At 42.4% G+C, this 12,370-nt stretch overlaps 1 protein-coding gene across 5 annotated transcripts in view; it reads left to right on the top strand.

The window, feature by feature from the left end:
* Positions 1-12,370, top strand: part of Ccdc7 (coiled-coil domain containing 7) — a 197,722-nt gene that overhangs the window by 130,668 nt on the left and 54,684 nt on the right. For all 5 annotated transcript variants that reach the window (XM_037206376.1, XM_037206377.1, XM_037206374.1 and 2 more), the window contains exons 35-37: positions 1,841-1,951; positions 4,511-4,636; positions 9,959-10,054. In XM_037206376.1, coding sequence (XP_037062271.1) covers positions 1,841-1,951; positions 4,511-4,636; positions 9,959-10,054 — 333 coding nt within the window. The remainder of the gene's footprint in view (positions 1-1,840; positions 1,952-4,510; positions 4,637-9,958; positions 10,055-12,370) is intronic.

The following is a 12,370-nucleotide window of genomic DNA, read 5'->3' as shown; positions in this document are numbered from 1 at the left end:
TAGAGAAAATATATTAACATGTGAAGGAAGTGGTTGCTTAGAAGATTTTTCATACTGTGCAGTTTTTATTTACTCCAATGAAATATTTTAAAATTTGAGAGAGAGACAAAGATTGTATTACCGTAGGCTGGACAGTCTATACACCATAGAAACATATTTCTCACAGAGGTTGCTACTTCTTGGTTCAGAAACATATCTCTTTCTGTGTCATCAAGTGCTGGAAGGAGCAAGCAGAGCTTTGGGGCCTCAGGACAATACTAACGGCAATGGTGACTTGATAAGGACCTGTGTCCAATACCATCACAAGATGATTCCGTGTCAATGTGCAGATGGGGACACAAACATTCAGAGCACAGCAAAGATGCATGTTAACAATACAACATACAGTGTCCTTTCTGCACGGCCACCATCTCATCTCTAGTTTCTCAGATGTCATTATGTGCAGTAATAGGATCTACATAATGATGTTTTATGCAAGTATTTTCTAAAAAATGTTGCCACAGCTTTTTGTTTTGTTTTCTAATAATTGTTGAATTTCCTATATCCTGTTTTCCCTTGCCACTCTTTCATGAATTCACATTTAATTTTTTAAAAATGCACTACCCATGTGAATCTTTCCTCTAAAACTCTCTCAACTAAAAGTTTTTCCTTTGTGTTTGGTCTCTAGCATTTATTATTTACTCTTTTACGTCTTAGCAATATTTTTAAAAATATATTTAAATGTCATCTATTGAGGTTAAATCACTTGGGGTAGACTTCTAAGCCAACTACACCCAAAATTACATTCAACTTAAAGTATCAAGCTATATCCAAGACTCTTCATACAAATAATTACATAAGGATGCTTTCATGAAAATAATTTACATAATAAGCATAAATTTTCAGTGTTGGAACATCATCCCACTGTGCATAAGGTTTCTCCTTTCATTGATTTACACATTTTTCTCAGCTTTCCCCTTTCCTAACAAATGAACGACTGCCTAAGCCATGACTTCTAAAATTTTCAACAGTAATGTATTCTCTCAATGGTCTGTCTTGTTGCCCTTCAAAGTCTCTTACCATCCAGGTTTAGTTCAATATCTAGCCAATAATTCAAGTATATGAGCCTTGTAATCTCTGTGTCTCTGTCTCTCCCCTCTCCCCTCTCCCCTCTCTCTCCCTCGCCCTCTCTCTTCCTCTCTCTCTTCCTCTCTCTCTTTCTCTCTCTCTCTCTCTCTCTCTCTCTCTCTCTCTCTCTCTCTCTCTCTCTCTCTCTCTCTCTCTCTCTCTCTGTCTTATGTTTGACACAGGGACTTGCTAAGTTGTCCAGGCCATTATTAACTTGCTCTGAAGTCTAAGCTGGCCTTGAATTTGTGATCATCCTGCTTCAGCCTCCTAATTTTCTGATGTCACTGGTCCAAACCACACAGCCTGGCTCTGTTTGTTTCTCATTCTATGGTCACATGTATTACTTTTATGATAGTCTAATTCGTGACAACTGAATCTAACAACTCGTGGCTGAGTTTGGACCGAGAGATTCAGCAGTTCATGCACAAAGCTTTTTTCTCTAAAACTAGCCTTCTAACTGTATCCGCCTGTAGATCAAATGCAGAATGAGCATGGTGGGGGTGGGTACAGGTCCAAATTAAGAAAGATACTACCCCAGGGCACAGTATAAGGACAAGAAAGAGAAAATGATGAAAGGCATTATAGAAACTGAAGTCATAGATAATGAACATTTGACAAAGCATGGGAAAGAAAAATATGAATGAAAATATATAGATGAGCACACAGAGTTTGGCACAAAATTTGTGAATACTCACAGCCATCATGCAAATTTCCTTTCCAAACTTTGTTTCAGATGTGGGTTTATTGAAAATCAAACCTCAAGAAACCATTACCACCAAGTACCATCCACCAAAGAAATTTCCAACAAAAGTGATCAATCTGTCACCCTTCTTGGCCAGTCAAGGTAAGAGAGTACACAAGACAAGTAATAATATCTAATTGCCTGAAATAGTACAGAAGTATGCCTTTTCATTAATCCTTTTTGCAACTTATGTTTTTATTTAACTGCTTTGTTGAAAACTCCCCGGTGCCTGAAAATGAAATGGCTTGTATTTGTTCTCTCTGTTCACAGTGTAACATTTCATAGTTTAGAAGGCTATTGCCCCAACAAATATTTTCCTACATACATACATACAGACAGACAGATGGACACACACACACATACACACACACACACAGTGGTGCATTTATTTCTTTGGCATGGAAAAAAAAACAGATTTGAGATTTCCTGTTAAAATATATACAGGTTCCTAATATTAAAAGATATTTGTAGTCTGGTTTTCTAAAGGGCTATTAAAATTAATATTGACAGCAGCAACAATTTTAGAGGAAAATGTTTTTAGCTGCATAATTATCTGTAACATTTCATCAGAGTGTACAGCAGCTGGGTCATATGATAGGACTATCAAGCATTTGTGGTACTGAGGTCCTTGTGCAGACTAGACAAGCTCTCAACCCCGAGCTATGCCCTAATCTCTTTGTGTGTTCTATTGTCCAGAAGCACAGTCTTTTATATTTCTTCAAATTCCTTCAAAATTGCAGGCTTTACACTTAAGTCTTCAATCCATTTGGAGTTGATTGTTGTAACTGAGGAAAAAGTAAGGTATTTGGTTTCACTCTTCCCCCAGAAACCCTCACCAAGGGAAGACTGTCTCCCTTGTCATCTTATGTGATCTTAGCACTTCCTCTGGCTGCAGATGTATGGGGCTGTTTCTTGGCATAGATTTTGTTCCATCAGTTTGTCTGTTTTAATGACAAAATTATAATCTTCTTTATTTCTATAGCCTCTAATAATATCTTGAAGTCTGTTTAGTGTAGTTATGTCCAAATCTGTCTGGATTGTTTTTCTTTTCTGTTGTTATTTTCATGTGCGGTTTGGGGAATTTGTTTTGTTTTTTGAGACAAGATCTCATGTAGCCTGTGTCCATTGCACTTAACTGTAGCCAGGACTGGCCTTGAATTCCTGATCTTGTTCCACAGTCTTCCAAGCGCTGGGACTTCAGGTGTCCCCACCTCATCTGGTTTACAGCGTTGTTCTTTTTGCTCAAGATACCCTCAGTCATCTGTGCCTCTGTGTGAAATTTTAGGATTACCCTTCTAGTTTTGTGCTCCCAGAAAATACACACTGATACTTGGATGCTCTTCCAGTTTGCTTTGCTATTGCTGTGATAAACCTGGTCACTGTATTTATCTAAAGGACTTTTGCCGGGCGGTGATGGTGCATGCCTTTAATCCCAGCACTCAGGAGGCAGAGGCGGGTGGATCTCTGTGAGTTCAAAGCCAACCTGGTCTACAGAGCGAGTTCCAGAATAGGCTCCACAGCTACACAAAGAAGTCTTGTCTTGAAAAACAAATTTAAAAGGACTTTAGAGGAGACCAGGGTTTATTTGGCTTCCACTTGCAGATCACAAATCATTATTGAGGGAAGTCAGGGCAGAAACATGAAGCAGAAACAATGGTTGCTGCTCACTGGCTTGATCAGGCCAGCCAAGCTGGGTGCCTCAGTGGTCAGGGTAGTCCCACAATGTCTGTCTCATGGGAGTTTTTTATTTGACATACTGAGTTTAATATCCAGCATCATGTCACTTTTGTTTGTCTCTCGTTTTTCTTTTTAAGTAGAGATGAAATTTACCAAAAGACAGGTTTTTGTACAAGGGCCATCTCATGTCCAGACAAGAGCACTCAGGGCACCTTCTTTCAGTAGTTCTGGCCATGCCTTCTTCTGTGATATTCCCTTAGCTTCAAGAACAAAAGACATTCTTTAAGTTGTTCAAATACATTTTCTGAATTCTGTGAAAAGTTGTCTATTGATTAACTCTCTTCTTTGACATGTATAGAATGCACTGATTATTCTCACCCATATCCTGCCATGCCCCTTCCCATCTCCATCGACTGCTGTCCTCCCTTCAAGTCCCTTCGCTCAGTTTCTGTCTCCTTGTTTTGTTTCATGGTCCACTGGGTTTAACCAGAGCCTGCTGAACTCCCGAGTAATGAGGGGTGGATCTGATTAAGCCTGTCCCACTTTATGTGTCTGGCTGTTGGTGGCCCTAGTTTTGTGCAGACCCAGTACCAGCAACTATAGCTTCATTACAAAAAAAAAAAAAAAAAAAAAAAAAAAACAAAACACAAAGAAAACTAAAAAAAAAAAAAAAACAACGAAACATAATTCTTAACTATTATTCTCTAGTTTCTTTAGAACTATATCAATGGGCAACAACAAATGCTCCTTATTTCTGGAAGGCTTGCCCGTATTGGGTATCACAGAAACAGACTCTTACCATTCCCTAAAACTCTCCTCTGCAGTGTATGTCTTTATATTCTTAATTAAGTAAATGAGCTCCAAATATTTTTAATTATCTACATTCCTTTAACTTCATTTTTATTGGCATCTAATTTACAGTGACTATTAGAAGCAACTATAAATGTGATGTATCTTATAGCTAATAATCTATAATTTTTCTAGAAGAAAACATGGAAAGCTCTTCCCCACATACGGATGAAATCCAAAAACCACTTTATAGGACATCTAGGGGAAGTTCAGGCATCCCTGCAACCTTTCAGCAGATGATGAACAGCAGAAAGATTACAGGTAATGTTTAATAATGTCTGTGTGCAACCGGATTAATTTACAGAAAGATTTTGTTATATGGGAATGATCAAGCATATTAGCTTTAATTGGAACAGAATTTAGCCAAGTATAAGTGGGCATGCACCGAACTCTGTTCCGCCAGCACACGCTCGTTCTGAAGGTGAGGGGCACCCCTCCACATCTCCTCCTTCCTCATAACGGCGAAGTTGGATCTCCATTTCCTTCCCAGAGATTCTATTTCTTCCTCAGCATGGTAGCTCCTGAGGATGATTAGGATAAGCCCGTAATCCTCTTCCTTTCACATACACATCCCTCTTTTTGGCAGTCCCGGGCAGAGTGTACTGCAGAAAAGGTGAACGGAAGAGGTGGGAAGACAGGCAGCTGTGTGGCCCCCTTTCCTTGTCATTTCTCAACCATTTCCTCCTCCACCTGATGCCATGACTACCCAAGGCTGTGTGAGCTGCTGCAGACGCATTTTGGGATTGCCCTGCACGTATCGAACTCCTTTATAACACAGATGAGTTTTCTTTGGTGTACTGTGCACCCTAACACCTAAAAGAAATACATATACCATAAAATTTCCTGAAAAACAAAAGCAGCAAGGAAAAAGTTGACCAGGCTGTTATTTTTATTACATCTCTTTTTGCTGGAAGCACATGCAGAGGATATTTACCAATAAAAAGTTTGGGCCTGCTCCCCGGGAAAGAAAAGAGGAATACGAGTGAAGGAAATGTGACCTCTTTTCTTCCTCTGTGAGATAGAAGGAATTATATCAGATGGCTGAGGACAATTCAAAACAATGAGCAAAGTCCTAGGATCCAGAAGACAGGGGAAAAAAATTGAGAAGCTAGACAAGTGTTTTCTCAGTGGCACACCCTCACGTGTCCGAGCTGCTCCAGCTGGGCCCAGTTGTCTGCCTGTACCTTGTAGACACATGGAATGGTTTCTGGGTTGAGCCGCTGCTCCCCATCACCTACAGTACTGCTCCCCATCACCTACAGTACTGCTCCCCATCATCACCTACAGTACTGCTCCCCATCATCACCTACAGTACTGCTCCCCATCATCACCTACAGTGCTGCTCCCCATCATCACCTACAGTACTGCTCCCCATCACCACCTACAGTACTGCTCCCCATCATCTACAGTACTGCTCCCCATCACCACCTACAGTACTGCTCCCCATCATCACCTACAGTGCTGCTCCCCATCACCTACAGTACTGCTCCCCATCATCACCTACAGTACTGCTCCCCATCATCACCTACAGTACTGCTCCCCATCATCACCTAAAGTGCTGCTCCCCATCACCACCTACAGTACTGCTCCCCATCATCATCTACAGTACTGCTCCCCATCACCTAAAGTACTGCTCCCCATCATCATCTACAGTGCTGCCCCCCATCATCACCTACAGTACTGCTCCCCATCACCACATACAGTACTGCTCCCCATCATCACCTACAGTACTGCTCCCCATCATCACCTACAGTGCTGCTCCCCATCACCTACAGTACTGCTCCCCATCATCTACAGTACTGCTCCCCATCACCTACAGTACTGCTCCCCATCATCACCTACAGTACTGCTCCCCATCACCACCTACAGTACTGCTCCCCATCATCACCTACAGTGCTGCTCCCCATCATCACCTACAGTGCTGCTCCCCATCACCACCTACAGTACTGCCCCCCATCATCACCTACAGTACTGCTCCCCATCATCATCTACAGTACTGCTCCCCATCATCACCTACAGTACTGCTCCCCATCACCTACAGTACTGCTCCCCATCACCTACAGTACTGCTCCCCATCACCACCTACAGTACTGCTCCCCATCATCACCTACAGTACTGCTCCCCATCATCACCTACAGTACTGCTCCCCATCACCACCTACAGTACTGCTCCCCATCATCACCTACAGTACTGCTCCCCATCATCACCTACAGTACTGCTCCCCATCATCACCTACAGTACTGCTCCCCATCATCATCTACAGTGCTGCCCCCCATCATCACCTACAGTGCTGCTCCCCATCACCTACAGTACTGCTCCCCATCATCATCTACAGTACTGCTCCCCATCATCTACAGTACTGCTCCCCATCATCACCTACAGTACTGCTCCCCATCATCACCTACAGTACTGCTCCCCATCACCTACAGTACTGCTCCCCATCATCACCTACAGTACTGCTCCCCATCATCACCTACAGTACTGCTCCCCATCACCTACAGTACTGCTCCCCATCACCTACAGTACTGCTCCCCATCATCACCTACAGTACTGCTCCCATCACCTACAGTACTGCTCCCATCATCACCTACAGTACTGCTCCCCATCATCACCTACAGTACTGCTCCCCATCATCACCTACAGTACTGCTCCCCATCATCACCTACAGTACTGCTCCCCATCATCACCTACAGTACTGCTCCCCATCATCACCTACAGTACTGCTCCCCATCATCACCTACAGTACTGCTCCCCATCACCTACAGTGCTGCTCCCCATCACCTACAGTACTGCTCCCCATCATCACCTACAGTACTGCTCCCCATCACCTACAGTACTGCTCCCCATCATCACCTACAGTACTGCTCCCCATCACCTACAGTACTGCTCCCCATCATCACCTACAGTACTGCTCCCCATCATCACCTACAGTACTGCTCCCCATCATCACCTACAGTACTGCTCCCCATCATCACCTACAGTACTGCTCCCCATCATCACCTACAGTACTGCTCCCCATCACCTACAGTACTGCTCCCCATCACCACCTACAGTACTGCTCCCCATCATCATCTACAGTACTGCTCCCCATCATCACCTACAGTGCTGCTCCCCATCATCACCTACAGTACTGCTCCCCATCACCTACAGTACTGCTCCCCATCACCTACAGTACTGCTCCCCATCACCTACAGTACTGCTCCCCATCACCACCTACAGTACTGCTCCCCATCATCACCTACAGTGCTGCTCCCCATCATCACCTACAGTGCTGCCCCCCATCATCACCTACAGTACTGCTCCCCATCACCACCTACAGTACTGCTCCCCATCATCACCTACAGTACTGCTCCCCATCATCACCTACAGTACTGCTCCCCATCATTACCTACAGTACTGCCCCCCATCATCACCTACAGTACTGCTCCCCATCATCACCTACAGTACTGCTCCCCATCATCACCTACAGTACTGCTCCCCATCATCACCTACAGTACTGCTCCCTATCACCTACAGTACTGCTCCCCATCACCTACAGTGCTGCTCCCCATTGATTTGCCCCGAGCTTCACCTCTAACTCGGGTCTCCTGCTCTCAGCCAAAGCTTTTAGGGGCCTGGCTAGAACATTCTGGGCTAGATGTGAAATGTCAGACTTAGGCTCATCGTTTGAATTGTTCCTCAGTTGGTGGCGCTGTTTTCTAAAGCTATGGAACCTTCAGGAAGTAAACTCTATTATGGCACATGTCAACGAATGAAGGTATTAAATATCAGTGGTAACACTGCCAAAAGAAACAGACAAAAAGACAAAAAAATACCATATAGTCTGAATATTATTGACTTTCCTGTGACTGGAACCAAATTACTTGGAAACAAACAATGTAAGTTAGGAAAGGTTTGTTTTGATTAGTGTTTCAGTCCACCATGGCAAGGAAGACATAGCCAAGAAGCTCCATCACCATCCAGAGCAGAGGGCAGAACTGCTCTGATTGGAGCAGAAAGGAAGCAGAGAACAGCAACAGAATAGGAACTGGGTTTTTACCTTCAAAGGCTATCCTAGAGGCCAACTCTGCCAGCTAGGTACCACAGTGAAGGGCTCAATAGTCTCCTACATTGGCACCATCACCAGGTAACAGGTATTAAAGCCATGAACCAGTGGGTGGTGTTCATTTCAGACTTAACATTCTATGCTAGGCCTTCCAGAGGCTCACGGCCATCCTATAATGAAAAAGGCATTTAGTCCAGTCTGAACTATTGCCGTAGACTAACAAACAATGACAAGATCACTTAGAAATCTTCTGAGATGCAGGTCAGATGTCTAACAGCGAGCACCTATAGAACCAAAGAGCAAGTTACAGCCTTTCAACATAAAATGGCAAGGAATCAACATTGCCGTTGCTGAAGAAGGGAGGGAAGCAAGTCCAAAATTCAACAGGCCAAACACAAAATCCTGCAGCCACATGTCCCACATTCTAGCAAATAGTGCCATCACCTGAGTGAACCCCAAGAAGCCGAACAGTCAAGCCCAGGTGCCTTGTTACTTCCAACACACTTGACTTCTCTGCCAGAATATACACCATCTACTAAGAAGGTATACTATCCACTCAAAATATGCACAACCTACTCAGAATATATGCCACTTATTCAGAACGCACGCCTTCTATTCAGAATGTGCACCATCCACTCTGAATATGCAGCACCAACTAAGAACATGCACCAGCCACTCAGAATATCATCCATTCACAATATACACCGTATATCTTTTATCTCCCTGGTTAGAGAGAAGTCATGTTCTCTTGCTGTGTCTAGAATGGAAATGATGAGAAGCTAAATCGTTTTCTACCAGAGTGCTAGACTTTTGATCTAGAAGCCAATGAGAGGCAGGGCATTTTTCATGCAGACAGTTGCCATAACCAATGGAAGACTTGACTATGGAAACTCAGCATTTTCATATAATTGTTGCCCATTAACACTGACAAACTATTATCTAACTGCAAATATTCTGCTTCCTTATTTCAGGATTTGCCCTTAAATAAAGTCAAACATTTTCATTGCATCCGTTTCATTATGATGTTAAAAAATATGTTCCTAACAGTGTTCATTGTCCCTCTCTGCATTTCTCTCTGTAGTTTTCACTGTACAAATGCCACCCTCTTTGTAAAAATTGTTCTGCCTAGAGCTAAAATCCCATCTAAAACACAGAACTCATTGACCAATGGGATTGTATATCACGCTATGGTTTTAAAGATGTTCTTCTGGTGTTTTTATATAGCATTTCTTTCTTTTTTTTTTTTACAATGTGTATATAATAATGCTTGCATCAAATTCACTATTTAGGTCAGGTGGACCCCCAGATTTTCAATGCCGAGCATGTCAAGTGCCAAGGTGCTTCCCCCTCCCTCCAAAAGACAGTTTTATTTAGTCTTGAGTTTCCTGACTTGCACTCTTACATTGCAGTTATTTTGTGTTTTATCTAGATTTATAAGGAAAAAAAAAGAAACTGTGCTTTAGCCAAGGTTTATTTTTATGTTTTTAAAAGTTAAAATTGGTTTACTTCTTGTGTAACTATATGACATCATTTTTCAGGGGATCTGAGACCAAAAAGAACATCCAAGGAACAAACTGAACTTGAAAATCAGCTGCGTATTTCAATCACATCTTCAAAAAAATATGTGCATAAAGGTAAAAAAAAAAAAGACATACATGCAATTAAATTCTTGTCTATTCCCACTGTTTCTGTTCACCAGAATTCTCAGTCCTGTGGCCCCATCCAACAAAGAACCATACAAGCCCAACATATGGTCCCCATGCTTTTTTGTGAATAGACACAAGCATGTGTGGCTTGGTGGTTTTGTACAGTCATAGAACCCTGGGACTAGACAGTCCTTACCTCTACACCAGGTTGAACTGATGGATTTCCATCTTTCTGCCTGATGTTCTAAAATGTCAGTATGTCATTGTGTATCCCATGGTTCATTTTTAATGATGTTTATTTATTAGGACTGTAATCACTATCATTTCATACATTTTTCCTATGCTTGCTTGTGTTGATGTTTCTGTAAACTTGAGTGAGTAGAGCTGGGGGCATGGCTCGGCTCATAGGGTAGTGTTTGCCGCACAGCATGAGGACCTGATTTCAGATCTCCCTAACCCACACAAAGCAGGTTGTAGTGGTGCACATCTGCAACCCCAGAGCAAGTACAGACCCTGGAGTCTCCTTTGCCAGGTAATCTGCCAAATGGTGAGCTCCAGGTTCAGTGAGAGACTCTACCTCAACAGATAAGGAGGACAGTGATAAAGGAAGACACTCAACACTGACCTATGTCCTCCATAAGAGCACACTCGGGGATGCACACGAGCATGCAGACACATGTGCATGTACACACATACACACACCACAGAAGCACACACACACACAAAGTAAAATAAATAAAATTAAGTATAATGGTATTGTTGGATTAAGTGTTTACATGGTTTTAATTAAAACAGATATTGATTAATACTTTGAAGATATTTATAGATCATTAATAGTTTTGCCAGGAAATCCAGGAAAAATACATCATCTCGTATGTTAGTTGGCAGTAGACATTTTATGGATTAAAATTATTAACAATATAAAATTATGTTATTTTGATGTTGATACAACAAAACATTATCTAAAGACTGAAAACTTCTTAGAATTCCAAAAATATTTTACAGAAATAGAAAGGGCCATCTTTAAATTTATATGTGATCTTCAGAGACCATAATATTCTAAATCTAAAAAAAAGAACACAATAGGAGAGTCAATTTACAATTCCCAAGTATTCTTCCAGGCTACAGTAATGGAGACACTATGGTTCACACAAATGAGACCCAAGCCAGTGAAATAGACCAGAGATCCCAAAATTAAGCTCTCACCTACATGGTCAGGGGTATCGAGGCTTCTCAGTGAAGGAACTGGGGAAGGGCATCAGCACAGACATTACTCCTGAGGAGATATTCAAATAGTAAGCGGACCCTAGAGAAGATGGTAGGCACCACTGACCTTTGGCGCTAACTCCGTGGAGAGGGTCAGCGGTAGAACCCCGCACACCCATTAATCAGCTGTTATCGGGAAGGGAAGGAAGAACAGAAGTGAGAGAATGTAAAAAGATCAGCCTAGGGGCACAGGCCTGCAGTTCCAGTTGCTTCGGAGACTGAGACAAGGATGGCTTGTTCAGGGTCAGCTAGGACAATTGAGTGAAACACTGTCCCAAGAGAAAGACAAATAAAATAAAACGTGTGATGGCCATGGCTGTAGCTCAGTAGTATCACACTTGCTTACCATACATGATGCCCTAGGTTGAAGAAAAAGAAAAGGGAAATAGAACAAGTATTGGCTGAGACATCTAAAATTGGGACCAGGATCACATGGTGTCACCTGAGCTCCAGCAGGCTTGAACGGCCAGCCTCCCCTCTACAGCCCTGACATTTGCATCGGGGTGGTCCCTCATTCTCAGTGACCCTTTTCTACATTTTGACCCTTTGATTAGAGAGAAAGGATAGTGGTCTCCTTGTGTATTAGATGGAAACAATGTGAGGATAAGTGGTTTTCTACCAGAGCATCCAACTTTGGATCTGAGGGAGAGCCCCAGGTGCACATTGTTCACACAGACACTCGCTTTAGTGAGTGGAAGAACAGAATGTTTCATTTTATGCAAGAAATATATTGTCGATATAAAAACACTCCTGCTGGCCAGATTCTGCTTTTTAATTCCAGCATTTGTTTTCAAGTAAGCAAACATTGAAACTATTTTCATTATTATATTTTGGATTTTCTTTTGTTTGGGGGTTTTAATTTGGGGGAAGAGGTTTGAAAACAGTCTTGTATAGATCAAGCAGGCCTCCAATTCCTTATGTAGCTGACAATGACCTTAAACTTCTGACCTCTCTGCATCCACTTCCTGAGTGCTGAGAATATAAACTATGTACCGTCATGCCTGGTATTCATTGTGCTGGGGACTGAACTCAGGGATT

This window comes from Peromyscus leucopus, chromosome 5 (genome assembly GCF_004664715.2).
Source record: "Peromyscus leucopus breed LL Stock chromosome 5, UCI_PerLeu_2.1, whole genome shotgun sequence".
Lineage (NCBI taxonomy): Eukaryota > Metazoa > Chordata > Mammalia > Rodentia > Cricetidae > Peromyscus > Peromyscus leucopus.
This window is presented reverse-complemented; position numbering and strand designations above follow the sequence as displayed.